Raw genomic sequence first — 13219 nt, 5'->3', positions numbered from 1 at the left:
CCATTAAAATCAAGATGAACAAAAGCAAGATCCATGAAAGATGATGACCATTCCTTATAAAACTTATCTTTAGAAGAAAAGATAATATCAAAAATATATATATTTATTCCAATAATTACCTATATAATTAGGTTATAATAATTTTTATATAAAAATTATTATAACCTATATAATTTCCAAAAAAAATAGGTTATAATAATTTTTATATAAAATTAACAAAGATTTTAATCATATCTCAATCATTATAATTGGTATCATAAAATTGGTATCAAATTCATAAAATCATTAATTAGAATATTTTATTTTTATATTTTTATATTTATATCATTTAAAAATATATTTTTAATATGTTATTTAATTTTGATAATTTATATTTTTAAATATATTTTGATATAAAAATTTATTTAAAATTATAATTTATAAGAATTTTTAAAACATATAGAATATGATAAAATTTTAAATATAATTAAAAAATATTTGGATATTTTTGTTCTATAGTAAAAAGATTTATATTTTTACTACTATCTAATTGATGTTTTTTAAATAATTTTATTTCTAAATTAACACAATTAATTATCTTGAATCAATTAACTAAATAAAAATATGATTTTTTAAGATAATATGTATATATATAGCTTACTTAATACTTTATATTGAATAAACCTACAAGTTTTATTTTATCTGTAAGTTACAAAAACTACTAATATTTTGAGAAGTGACTTTTTTATTTTATATGATTCCTTGTAAAAGGTTTGTAATAAAATTATTGTATTCGAAAACTTCAAGGAATTTTATGGCTATAAAAACTTGTCTTGAAAATTTTATTATTATTATTAAACTAGTTAAAGAATAAATAGTACAATCATAATATATGCTAGTATAAATTAAAAATAATAACTTAATAATAATAGAACTAAATTTTTTTAAGTATATTTAAGAGTGAAGATGGACATCAATTTTTATTCAATTGGATGGATCAAATCTTTTTAGAAATTCTTTTATGTATCATTTTTATTATTTAAATTAATAAATAAATAAATAAAAATCTTTCTAATATATAATCTATTTTAATTATATCATGTAAAAAAAATATTCTTCTAAAAAAAATATTCTTCTCAAATTTCAATAAATTTTTATTATTTTTTCTTTAAAAGCTTATTAAATCTCTTTTTGGATTTTTTATAGAGCTTATTATTAGTAAGATGGTAATTTTCTTTTATTTTTATTCACATAGATAATTATAATGCCTTGTTATCTCTAAAAATTTATAAAATAATATTAATTATATTAATTTTTAATTCTTTAATATAAAGTTTTATATCAAGACTACTATATAAGAATAAAACCTACATTTAGTTGATAATATTCTTGATTTATAATTTTAAAAAAATATATTCTAATTTTATGAAAATTTTCTTATTTTTACATTATGTTTTTTTTTCATCATAGTATTTTTCAAAAAATTGGAATCCTTATCACATTTTTTATTTTATAATAAAATATATAATTTTAAATAATTTATAACTTATTTTAAAATATCATGTTATTAAATTATTTGGGCTACAAGTACACTCCAAATTGCCATATGTACACCCATTATGTCTATACATACACCCAAGGTCTTTAGTCAAATGTTCTAGACTCCCTCTTCTTTGGCTTGGCAAGGATTTTGGACCTCCGCTCTCTCTTCTTTATTTTTGTGGCAGAGCTAGGAAGTTGAGGAGGAAGTCCAAGACCCACACCAAGACAAAAAAGAAAAGAAAGACATTTAGAACCTCCATCATGATAAAGAAGAAGGGGTCTAGAGCAACTAATTAGAGGTCTTGAATATGTGTATAAACATAATGGATGTGTGTATAAAAATTAACGGTGTACTTGTATCTTGAGCCTATTTAATAACTAAAAGTTTTCTTTGAAAGGACATACTACAAAAGCCTTACAAAGATCCTTGCTTGGTAAAGAAAAGCTTTCTTTTTGAAGTCGTTTCTTTTAAAGATAGTATAAAACAATAAATAAATAAATAAATAAATAAATAAAATATATAAATGTAAAAAAATAAATCAAATCATATTTATTATAATAAATTTAAATATGTCAATTCATACATTGATTTTTAAAATTATAAAAAATATATATACTTACATGAATTCTATTTAGAAAATATTTCCATGGCTTTTTGAACATTTAAAAAAAAAAAAAAAAAAAAAAAAAAACCACCTCTTTACGCCTAACAAAAGGGAATAATATTATTTATGCCATGTAGAAAAAATTACATTCTACTTCATCTTTTCTTCTTTTCTTCTTTTCTTTTTGGATTGATTTTCTTTGTTGTAAAGCCAAGTAAGTAAGAATTCTCAATTTCAACCAATCAAAATATTTTAAAGTTGTAACCTCTCATCTTCTCTCTTTTTTATAAAAACTGTGTAAGACTACCTTACCAACACTATGCATAACATTTTGTATTACTTTCAGTGACAACAACCATCTCAAAATACCTCTAAATTTACTACTCCAATTCAAAATTTCTCAACTATTAAAAAAGTGTACCCAAAACTTTTTTAAAAAAAAACATACATACATACATACATACATACAAAAGAAAAATCAAAAAACACATAAATACAAAGAAGAACAACAACAATAAATGTATGTATGTATGTATATATGTATGTATGTATTTATACACACACACACACACAAACAGTAAAAAGGAGAGGAAAGACACATACATTTACAGAAGTACACAGAAGGGGATGGACTGTCCAACACCAGGTCATCGAAGCGCAGAGCTCGAGGCGGAGAGGCTAGATCTGTCGCAGGGCTGCTGCTGCTGCACCTGAGCCAATCCCCTCCTTTTGCAAATTAACTGTGTGTGCGAGTGTGCGTCTAAGTGCAATTGTGTAAGTGTAATGGTGTTCGTGTCTGTGTTGTTCAGTAGCCTTGTTGGAACTCGGCTGCGAAGTGGGGACATCAATTTCCATACTGTTTGTGCGGAAAGCTGCCGTTTGGCTTGCATCCACAACTCCAGTGAGATTACCCCCCCCCCCCCCCGGGATCAGCTCAGCTTTTCTTAGAAGTACGCTATTCATGGGGTGGTTGCCTACTTCCTTCTGTCCACCAGAACCTCCATCTTTGTGACCATGGTTGTGCTTTGCTTCACTGTTTCAGCTCACGTCATTGCGGATTGCCCGGTTGTACACAATCTACCCATGCATCGGCTAGTGGGTATAACTACCGCCAACTTCGGGCGAGCCTGCCTGTTCATCAGAGCCACTACCACTGATGTTTTGCAGTGTCTCGCGGTGTTACCAGGTCTCTGAATGGCGTTAACGATGCCCCTTCCTTTTTGCAGGTTCCCGCTGTAGGTGATCAGCTTGGTTTTGTATGTTCAGTGATCAGCTTGGTTTTGCACGTTCAGTGATCAGCTTGGTGTTGATCTGAGTGAAACTGTGTCCGTTTACCAAAGTTTGTAGAGACCCACCTGCATGGCAAGCGTAGTTGGGTGCACACCTATCTCCTGATTAGGTAAGTCATTGTCTGTAATCGAGGGTTCCAGATGAAACCCGCTGCTTCTGAAGCCATTACAGTCCAGGTGTCAGTGGAAGCTTCAGATTGTGTAGGCATGATTCTAGTGCAGCGAAATCAAGAAGGGGCGGTATGAGCCTGCCTACCAAGGAATCGGATCGGTGGGTTATTAAACGGCTAAGCAGTAGGACCAGGCTCCCCCAGCAAAATTTGGCTCGTGGTCGCTGTTCAGATCAGATCTTCCTCTTCTGAACAGCGATTGTCAGTGGTGACTCCCGCCCAGATAAATCTGCTCTCCCCCTGGCTCCTCCCATTTCTCACATGCTCCTCGACCTCTAACCAAATTTTGATGTCGATTTGTAGCTGTCGATGAAGGTCCTACAGTGGAGGGACCTACCACCACCGCAGTTACGTCCAGGTAATTAACAGTGTATGACTCCCTGAAAGATGCCACGATGCTCTGCCTCACCTTTGCTTTCAATGCACCGCATGCCAGGTGTATTTGTAATAATCCATTGCGCTGACTAATCCCACTTCCTCCATTCTCAGTGGGCCAGTCAATTCGAGAGTCAGGCCTTTGCTTGCAAGTTGCCGGATTACTGCCAGATCCTGAACACATTTAGCACTGCTTGTGATATTGTGGATTATTTCCCGTTTTGAAAACTTATACACCGAGACCTAAGGGCATCCCCACCGTATCGCTTCAAAGGACCTGAACCAAAACCAGGGTAAACACAAATTGACGTCACCACTTGCTCCAACCGTGGCCAGCCAACTGCAAAATAGGTACAGAGCCCGCCAGATGTGTGCTTGAGCACACCGTATTCAGCGTGGTAGGGGGAGCTATGTCATGACCTTCCTCTAGTCATCATTCTTGTTCCACAATTGTGAATCATTAAATCAAGGTTTCCAAAGACTGAAACCGCCACAAGGCAAGCACCCATACCATCCCATACTGTACCGTGTTGGCCGGTGGGGCGTGCGCCCGGTACAAAATTCGGTTCAGTTGTGGACCTCACCACCCTGAGCTTGCACCCATTTAGTGGGGCACGGGTAGGGATGCTGTTATGGCCACTGAGTTAGCCCAGCCTGCCCCGTGATATGCTTTTATTTTCTTATCATTCCATGAAATGCATGAAAAACTGATCCTGCCAGTTTTCTGTCTCAAAAGTTATTGCCCCTGTATGAGGTGCAAGGTGAATGCTCCACGATTTCCTTCACGACTGTTTTGACAATGCTGATGCTACACTCTAAAGCACAATCGTGGAAGTTATAAAAACATCTACCCACTTCATATATGATTTTCCACAGCAAATATGTCTAGAATCTCCTCCAAAGAGGTCCTTTCCAGACAGTGTCCCTTCAAGGTTCTTTTGTGCAACTTTTCTCTCTCGCTCATTCACTTTCAGTATTTGCCATGCAGCTTTCTTTCACCACTGTGCCTCGATTATACGTGTGAGTCAGAACTTATTAAGTTGTGAGATCTTTGCCTGGCATTGATGAAAGGTGAGCAGTAAAAAGTCTTGCGTTGGTAATTACCTACACTTCATTCTCATTGCCTGGAAGTCGAATATCGGCAAAAGCAAAATTCGGCTTAATTCAATCTGGAACTTGCACTTGATTGCTAAACTGGTAGAGTTACGAGTTTCCACATTTATTCATGGATATTTGACCAAAGAATAGAGTCTTCCGGGTTGTTTGGTGGATGAAAGTGATGATGGGCTTGGGTAGAGGAGTGCAATCACAGATGGAACAATTCTTCTAATAGGAGGATAATAGGTCAAGTTTGGTCAATTGCGGTCAATACCAGTCCGTAGTCAATCCTCACTCATCATCCACAATCATAGCCCCTGCCACAACACATGCACAATGCTATGGACATTAGAGTCCAGGTTACAAAATCATAACATCACAGTGATGACATTGTGGGCAGTCGTGTGATTTAAGGGCTTGAATTTAATTCAACACCAACTGATTTTTCAAGTGTTTGGAATGCTGACTTTTCTTCTTTCAGTCTGATATATGATTGTTAAGACATGCTTCAGTTTGAACTTCCAACTTTCAAGGTAATTGTAGGTCTGGAAACTTTGGTTCTATGCTCATAGTTCATTGGTCCTGCATGAAAGAAATTGCTCAACAGTGTAAACATAGAAGTTCTTCGAAGAGAATAAATAATTTACGTATACTACTCTCGTCCAGTCATGTTCATAGCAAATGCATCTGCACACGACAAGATGATTGTACGTGCAATATTATACATTTTTCACATAGCAACAGGAACTAACCTTCTCACATCTGCACCATGGGAAGTCTGGTACGGTCCTAGTCTGTGAGTGCTCAATCCATCAGGCATCAAGTCAAAAGGAAAAAGGTGAAGAGTTGGAAAACATTATAAAAAAAAAAAAAAAAAAAAAAAAAAAACACTCACACACAGGGGAAGAAGAGTTGAGGAGTGGATGAGAGAGAATTGAGATGAGTGCATGAGAAGTTTGTGTGAATCTGACATCAACAGGATTATTTTCTTCTTCACGTAAACAACCAGTCTCCATAATTTGACCAAGTTACCATTTACTCAGAATGGTCACCACGCTGAACAGACAGGGTTGTAAGTCTGGCAGGAGCTCCTCGCAATGAATGACGACGCAGGAAGCGCAGAACTTGGGGGGAAGTTAGACTGAAGATGCAGTCTCAGAGCCATGAATATTGGCAAGCGTGGTGGGAAGATATGGCAGACAGCTGCCGAAATTGTTGCTGCCGGAGCAAATCTACACGACACTAACTCATACGCATTCATAGCAGAGGAATTGAATTATTATTCCTTACACGCAGTGACGAGCATGGGATAATCACAAAGCATTACTCAACTCACTGTAGACTGGATGGTTGAACTCTTTGAACTAATCACAAGAGGCACACCAGCAGAATGTTCTGTGCAGAACATATGAAGCGAACCCCCTGATCATCTGCAGAAGGTTGCATCACGATGCTGCCTCGAGGACTGTTGAGACATTGGAATGATAAGGGCGCCCGTTTTGAAGACAATCTCGATTTGTGAGCCAACCAAAAGTACTCACTAAATTTCTGTGTGCACATTTGGGTCTGCGTGCCATCGGGGACTGGAGGAAGTCAAAAGTGCGGCAACCGACAAAAGCTTGGTACGGTTTATGCACAGACTAAAGCAAATGGACTAATAAAAACTTGCCACAGAGATCACAGAGATTGGAGTTTACTGGAACCATGGTCAGCCAGATGCTAATAAGTTTCTGGTTACCACCGGCAACCTCAAGTGACTTGAAATTCACCGGAGTACTTCGATTGCAAATCGCTGGTACCGTTAATGTAGAGATTTGCCTGTGCAGTGAACGATTCAGATTAAGCACGTTGAAGGAATTTATATACACACACTTCACACTCCCTGGGAGCCCAACTGGGTTTTAAAATCAAATATCAAATGTTCAAAAGTAAAACATTAATACTAAGATATTTTGCATAAAGATAAAGAATCGGTCCACTGCACTCATTGCATCCCTTCATAGAAGGAAAAACTGAATCCTTGACCTAGCTCAAGAAACAAAAGCACTTACATCTCTGGGCCCCTCAGAGGCCGGGAAACAACTTTGAGGTACAACCTGAATTAATCCATTTACTGAGGCTGCACCTCATCGCCTCTGCCAGTCACATGGACCATGATTTCAAATATTCAATGTTTTCTAATAATGTTCCTTCTCACCACATGCAAAAGGTATTCACCAGAAGGTAGGACACACTTGCCTGGCATCGCTGATTATGTAACGGGACATGCAATGTTTGGAGCCGTATAGAAAGTCGTTGCAAACGGGTCCTAATGTGTTCACACATTTGATTCCTTGCCGCTTGAACCAACTTGCCGTCTTAGAGTTGTAACCCAAACACCATTGCAGACACCCCTTAGATCATCCCTAATTTCTTCCACTCCTGTATTGACTGCCTGAAAAGAGGTCCATGACAAAAATTTGCTTTGGGCTCAAAGTGACCAACTCAATGGAGATGATCTTTCCAATACTTTTCTAATTCAGGGCCCAAGTAGCGCTGAATCGGCATCAAAGCAAAACAGAAGTAATCTAATGAATTGACTTAGCACCACGACCCTTCTCATCTTTTAATACGCTTTTACAGTCTGCTGGGAAACCGACTGAGCTGACATCAATCAGGTTGCAACAGATGGAACATAGACCTGGTCAAGCAGCCACTACTTCAGCCCTTCTGATTCGCTGCAGAGCATAGGCCTGGGTTCACTAATACAACTAATGTTCCGAATGCCTCTTAGGTACAAAGGTGCTCCCCTGTGGAGACATCGAAAGGTACACAATGGCTTACAGGGAAAACCTTGCGTCTCCAAGTGCAATCTACATAGCAACACTAACTACTTACTGCACGTTCCGAATTCCTTGGCTATTCCCATGCAAGCAGTACCACAGTAGGCCTTCTACCATCAAGAGAGTCTGCTCATCCAGTATTCTGGTGGGTGACCTAACGGACCAGGTATTAGTCAAAGCGGCACTTCGAATTTCTGCTAAGTAAATGCGCCAACCAAATATGTTAGGCCGTGCAATCGTCGCCAGATCAGGTAAACTTTCATAAAACTAGATGAAAACTACATGAGAACTAAAAGCTAGCAGCTCCTACTCATACCAAAGCCGAAAAAAATGCTCTTACATATGGTTCTTGAGGATGCTTGAGAATATATCATAAGCAAGAATTTCTCACATTCCCTTCTGTTAAGTAATCAGTGTAGCAATAATAGGTGTTCTTGAGATTTAGGCGTTTAGAGTCCGTACATGGGTTGTAGATCTTGTCATTACACTCGGTTGGAAGACCAAAGTTGTACAAGATGAAAATATAGTGTGTTACTACACGCTCATTGTCCAGGTTGCTTTTATTGCTTCAAGAATGTACCTTGAATAGAAAACCTCCGAAATAGTCCCAGTTGTCGCCTACACAGGAGCTGTATCCTACGAAACGCTAGCTACTTCGTACTAGAAACCATCTACAGTCACTCAACGCTAGATACATTAGATCACGGTGTAGGATTTGGATATCGTTCATGCACACGATCAATTTCAGCTAAAATGTCTTCACTAAGATGAACGCGAGCTGCATCAAGAATTTCGCGCAGCTGCCACAACTTTGTAGCACCAATTACCACACTTGTCACAAGTGGACGCTTTAGTACAAAGCCTGCATCAATTGTAACAAAATGAAAATTGATTTTCTGGTGTACCATCCAGTAACCCTCAGAGAAATTATGAAACCACCGCAGTAAGAGACTGTAACTCTAAGCATTTGCTAGAAAACTGATAGAAGGAAATGCATGCAGCTTGGTCCAAAGACTCTAATCTTACCAATAGCTAAAGCAACAGGGCTTAAATTGTGACGTTGTGCAATCTCCACATAGGCCTATGAAAAGGACGAGAAGTGTCAGTAAGAAATGCTAACGAAACGGGTACAAGCATGTTGAGAATCGAAAGCATCCACAAATACTCCAGCAACGGTATTGTTCAAGTTTCCATACTGAACGATAGATGATTAGTTAAAACTGACAAAAGCAATTGTCTTTATGTCAGATTGCAAGGACTGATGAAGTAAAGTTGATACGAGAAAATTGACCGAGATGGAAACCCACGAAAAAAGTAGTGAAGAAGTACGAGGGAACTGTATCAAACTTCACCTTGATGGCAGGAAGGACATTCGGCTTAGCCATGCTGTACCGGCACTCAGCTTCTGCATATCGTCCTGCCAAGTATGTACACAAGTAAGCCATTGTTGAAGCAAAATACAGCAAAGAAGCATGTTAGTTGTATCAGTGTTTTCTCATCATAGGACTTACAAAACAAATCCTTGGAACAATACATTCATGAAAATAAACACTTTTTGATCAATTGGTGAAACCTAAATAAGCACCAGCGACAGTGAAACAGATCTGGAGTACAAAGACCCCTTCAACTTATTCAAAACAGTAAAAAGGTTCAGGTATATCTGACAGCTCGCACTTACAAAGACATATCTAAGATCGAAAAATACACTGTGGTCTCACAAGCCTATTTATCAATCTTCGCATAGTGAGCTTCTGTTCATATGAGCATGCTAATATAGAAGATGAATTAGCTAACTGTTAAGACGATTGCGTACGGATGGTTGAGGGAGAACTAATAAAAAAATCAGTAACATCCCATATTGAAATTTATCCAGAACCAAGATGTTAGATGCGACGCATTCTACCCAATTTACCTCGGTACTTATTAAGTCGGAATTGAGAGGAACCTCCATAATCGGAAAGGTATTTTCCAGAAAGAAGCCCCATTGCTAGAGGACTATATGCAAGTAGACCAACCCTGAATCCAGATGTGTGCATAGCTCCATTTAGCATTTGCTACGTGGGACATATTTTCTCAAATCGATACAATTAAGGTAAATACTCAAGCCTGGTAGTGACAGAGGACCGATGAGACAATCCAATCCTAACAAAAGTAGGAGACAAGGTAACGAAAAAGAGAAAATGCACAGTGCAGGAAAAGACCTTTGGTGATTGCAACACTCAGCAAGGGTCATGTCGAAGGTCCGACACAATAGACTGTATGCATTCTGTTGTCGTACCCGCAAAAGAAGTGCATTCAGTAAGAACAATTTGCAGCATAAAAAGGGAACGGATGTGATAATATTTTGGACTTTCAAATAAATGTGGTACAAGAAGATGAAAGGATTCAGAAAGTTGTGCTACAGAAGATGACATTTCACCTGGATGGTAATAATCCGAGGAAGTGAGTTGTTCTGTTCGGCCAGACGGCAGAATTCCATCACCCCAAACGCTGTTTCGTTGCTCACACCAATGTTTCTGATCTGGAACGCAATAGATTCATTGATGTGGTTCTTGAATGTACTTCAAACTTATGAACTTCAGACTCTCAGCACAGCAATTCTAAGTGTGTAATAAGACTATAAAATTGTATCAAATTGCATGATAAGACGTGGGGTACAACCTTGCCTTCTTTCACAGCAACACCAAGAGCCTGCAATTGCTCCTCAATGCTGACTGATGAGTAACTACACGATGGGTCATAATCTCTGTCGCCAAACATAGGCACATACCTACAAAAAAGCACAAACAACAAAAAAAGCAAAACAAATCTACATGAAATTCTACCATTGGTTGGAAAGATAGCAATTATCAGTAGACGACAATTACTTCATACAACCACAGCAATGAGGAGCATCACATTACCTATCCGGCCAGTGAAGCTGGTAAAGATCGATGTAGTCAGTACCCAATCTCTTCAAACTGTTATTCAGGACAGACGAAAACTTGTCAACTTTTTGCTTGGTAAGAGACAAATGAATAATTTGTTCCACCTCGACAGGTCTACTGTTGAAGAAAATATAAAACTATTAACCATCTAAATAGACAAACATTCCTATACATCCTTGCAACCAAGAAAAGATCCCTCTGATGTCCAAATAAAGAACTGTTACAACAGCGTCTGTTTACTTCTACGTACAACAAGGGAATATCTTATGTTTCATTACAATAAACTGGAAAAAGAACGATTGACTGAATTCATACCTGCCATCAATGGCTTCTTTAATGTTGCGCCCATCAAGTGATGAAGGCCCTCCGCGTATCCATGTCATTTGTCCTGACGGTCCAGTGGCCTGTTCAGCTTCGCACAACTCAATTCCCTACTGTTCCTGCTAAAATCGTATAAATCACAATCAAACAAGTGCTAATTTCAAACAGCATGTTACTAAAGAATTAATCACCACCTTCGTTGCCAGCACCACACGGTCTCGTGGCACCTGGGACTGCTTGAGCCATCGCCCGACGTACTCTTCAGTCCTTCCTTGAGTTTCTGCTCTTTGTGGAACTGGATACCTGCGAAGAGCGGGCAATTACGGGAAATGTGTGGTGGACACTAACTTCCGCTTTATCGAGACACGAAGGACCATTCTGAGGACTTCGCGTAAGTCACATCGACAATTGTTAAATGTGAAGGAGAAATTCAGATCAACAAGTTCAGAAAATTACCCAAGGTTATTTCCGTGAGTGCGTCAATTAGTCCTTTGAAAGCAGAACAATGCAGGGTCCATTCTGAGGAAGTCCAAGTCGAAAGTAACAGGGGACACAATGAAATGGGCAACTCATATCGAAAAAATTCACGCTGCATTCATTCGGGAACCGTCAATGTACTCACATTTCCGCTGCGTCGAGGAAATTCACGCCCTCTTCCGTGGCCATGTTGAGCTGCTGACATGCATCCTCGAAAGTGTTCTGCTCCCCGTAAGTCATTGTTCCTGAACCACCAAACAAAAATCAAAATACAACTCAATTTCCATAGAATCTCTTAATATACAACTTGAGAATCTTCTTCAAAATCAAACACTCCAATGGATTAAAAAAACCGCACAGCGGATGAGTGAACCCACCAAGACAAAGCTTCGAAACTTGCAACCCAGGAGCTAAAGTTGCACGAAACATCGCCATTGTTCGCACTTCTCACTGCCTCTAATCTCGAAAATCAACAACACCTCGACAAAACCATTACCAGAAATGATGGTAACGAAACCTAACAGCCCACAAACACATCACCCACTTCCGAAAACTCCACAAAATTCAACGCAACAAAAACGACAAGCAAGGATTTTCATAATCCTTTTGGTCTTAAACCCACTCTGGCTTTCTGGATTGAGGGCATCGGGGCAAGAACCCGGTCACCGAAAATGAGTAAATGCTCCACAATTGTCTCACTCTGCAAAGATTTCCAGGTGGGTAGCATCAAAATGTTGGCTTTTTATCTTTTTCTTCCATTTTTGTGATGTTTTAATATTGTTTGTTAGAGTTTGTGGTGCTCTTGAAGTATATTTTATTTGTTTTGTTAGGTTCATATTCTGGTATTAATTTTGGAGATTTCCCTCGAGAGTGAACCAATGTCGGTATGCGTGTTTGGTTCACAGACATAATGGGATGATTCGACTATTCTGCAAAGAAGTTTTATAGAAAAAAGGAGTGGAAATTGTATGTCCCATCAACAAGCAAAATGTTGTGAATGATAGAGAACATCGCCACAAAGTTCAGAAAATTGCAAGAAGTTTGTCGTTTGTGTGAATTGGGAAAATCAAAGTGCAGAAAGATATGAAGATTGAGTTATCAAAATTACACATAAATTTGTACTGAAGATTTAAGAGATTGAATTGGTGTGAATTCAAGAGTGACTGTTTATATAGGTTAGTGATGGATTAAGATTTATTTGGTTGTTTTATATCTTCATCAACTATACAATTATATATATATATATATATATTCATATATAAGAATAATAATAATAATAATAATAAGGTGATCATATAGTTGAAATTAGTACAACAATCAAAATTTATTATAAATTTATTATAAAAAACAAAAATAAAATGTATTCTTTGTTTGAATAGGATAACTAAGATTTGAGTACAAGATATGAATTGCCAAAATTGAGGATGGCCTAGTATTATATATAATTATATACACATATACACATGCACACACATGCACTAGTCAACAAGAAAGTCAAATTGTAAAAAGTAATTATTTTTAAAAACACAAAATAACAAAAAATAATAAAAGATTTGTATTGAATTCTAATATTATAGAATTCAATTGTATAGTCTCTACAGGAGCTAGATTTTT

The 13219-nt window shown here is 37.4% G+C and overlaps 1 protein-coding gene and 1 long non-coding RNA gene across 2 annotated transcripts; both read right to left on the bottom strand.

Moving 5' to 3' along the window:
- Window positions 1–6320: 6320 nt before the first annotated feature.
- LOC149986761 (uncharacterized) lies at window positions 6321–7247 on the bottom strand. Its single transcript, XR_016499747.1, has 2 exons — window positions 7110–7247; window positions 6321–6876 (listed from the first exon to the last, which is right to left on the bottom strand). It is a non-coding gene; the product is annotated as an uncharacterized LOC149986761 (long non-coding RNA).
- A 1088-nt stretch (window positions 7248–8335) lies between these two features.
- LOC112273875 (uncharacterized) lies at window positions 8336–12310 on the bottom strand. Its single transcript, XM_024502893.3, has 12 exons — window positions 11983–12310; window positions 11751–11850; window positions 11323–11431; window positions 11123–11211; window positions 10784–10840; window positions 10542–10650; window positions 10300–10401; window positions 10082–10146; window positions 9793–9896; window positions 9233–9297; window positions 8907–8961; window positions 8336–8742 (listed from the first exon to the last, which is right to left on the bottom strand). The coding sequence occupies exons 1-12, from the start codon at window positions 12038–12040 to the stop codon at window positions 8582–8584; spliced, it is 1074 nt and encodes a 357-aa protein (XP_024358661.1). The 5' UTR covers window positions 12041–12310; the 3' UTR covers window positions 8336–8581.
- Between the last annotated feature and the right edge of the window lie 909 nt (window positions 12311–13219).

This window comes from Physcomitrium patens, chromosome 21 (assembly GCF_059467195.1).
Source record: "Physcomitrium patens ecotype Gransden chromosome 21, ASM5946719v1, whole genome shotgun sequence".
In the NCBI taxonomy this organism is placed as follows: Eukaryota; Viridiplantae; Streptophyta; class Bryopsida; order Funariales; family Funariaceae; genus Physcomitrium; species Physcomitrium patens.
The sequence above is the reverse complement of the archived record's forward strand: the minus strand, read 5'-3'. Positions and strand labels throughout refer to the sequence as shown.

Coding starts and splice junctions, on each gene's coding strand:
- LOC112273875 (XM_024502893.3), bottom strand. CDS start 12,040: ATGGCGATGTTTCGTGCAACTTTAGCTCCTGGGTTGCAAGTTTCGAAG. Junction 11,212..11,322: donor GTGTGGTGCTGGCAACGAAG/GTGGTGATTAAT, acceptor GAAGCTGAACAG/GCCACTGGACCGTCAGGACA. Junction 10,147..10,299: donor CTCGGATTATTACCATCCAG/GTGAAATGTCAT, acceptor GTACGACAACAG/AATGCATACAGTCTATTGTG.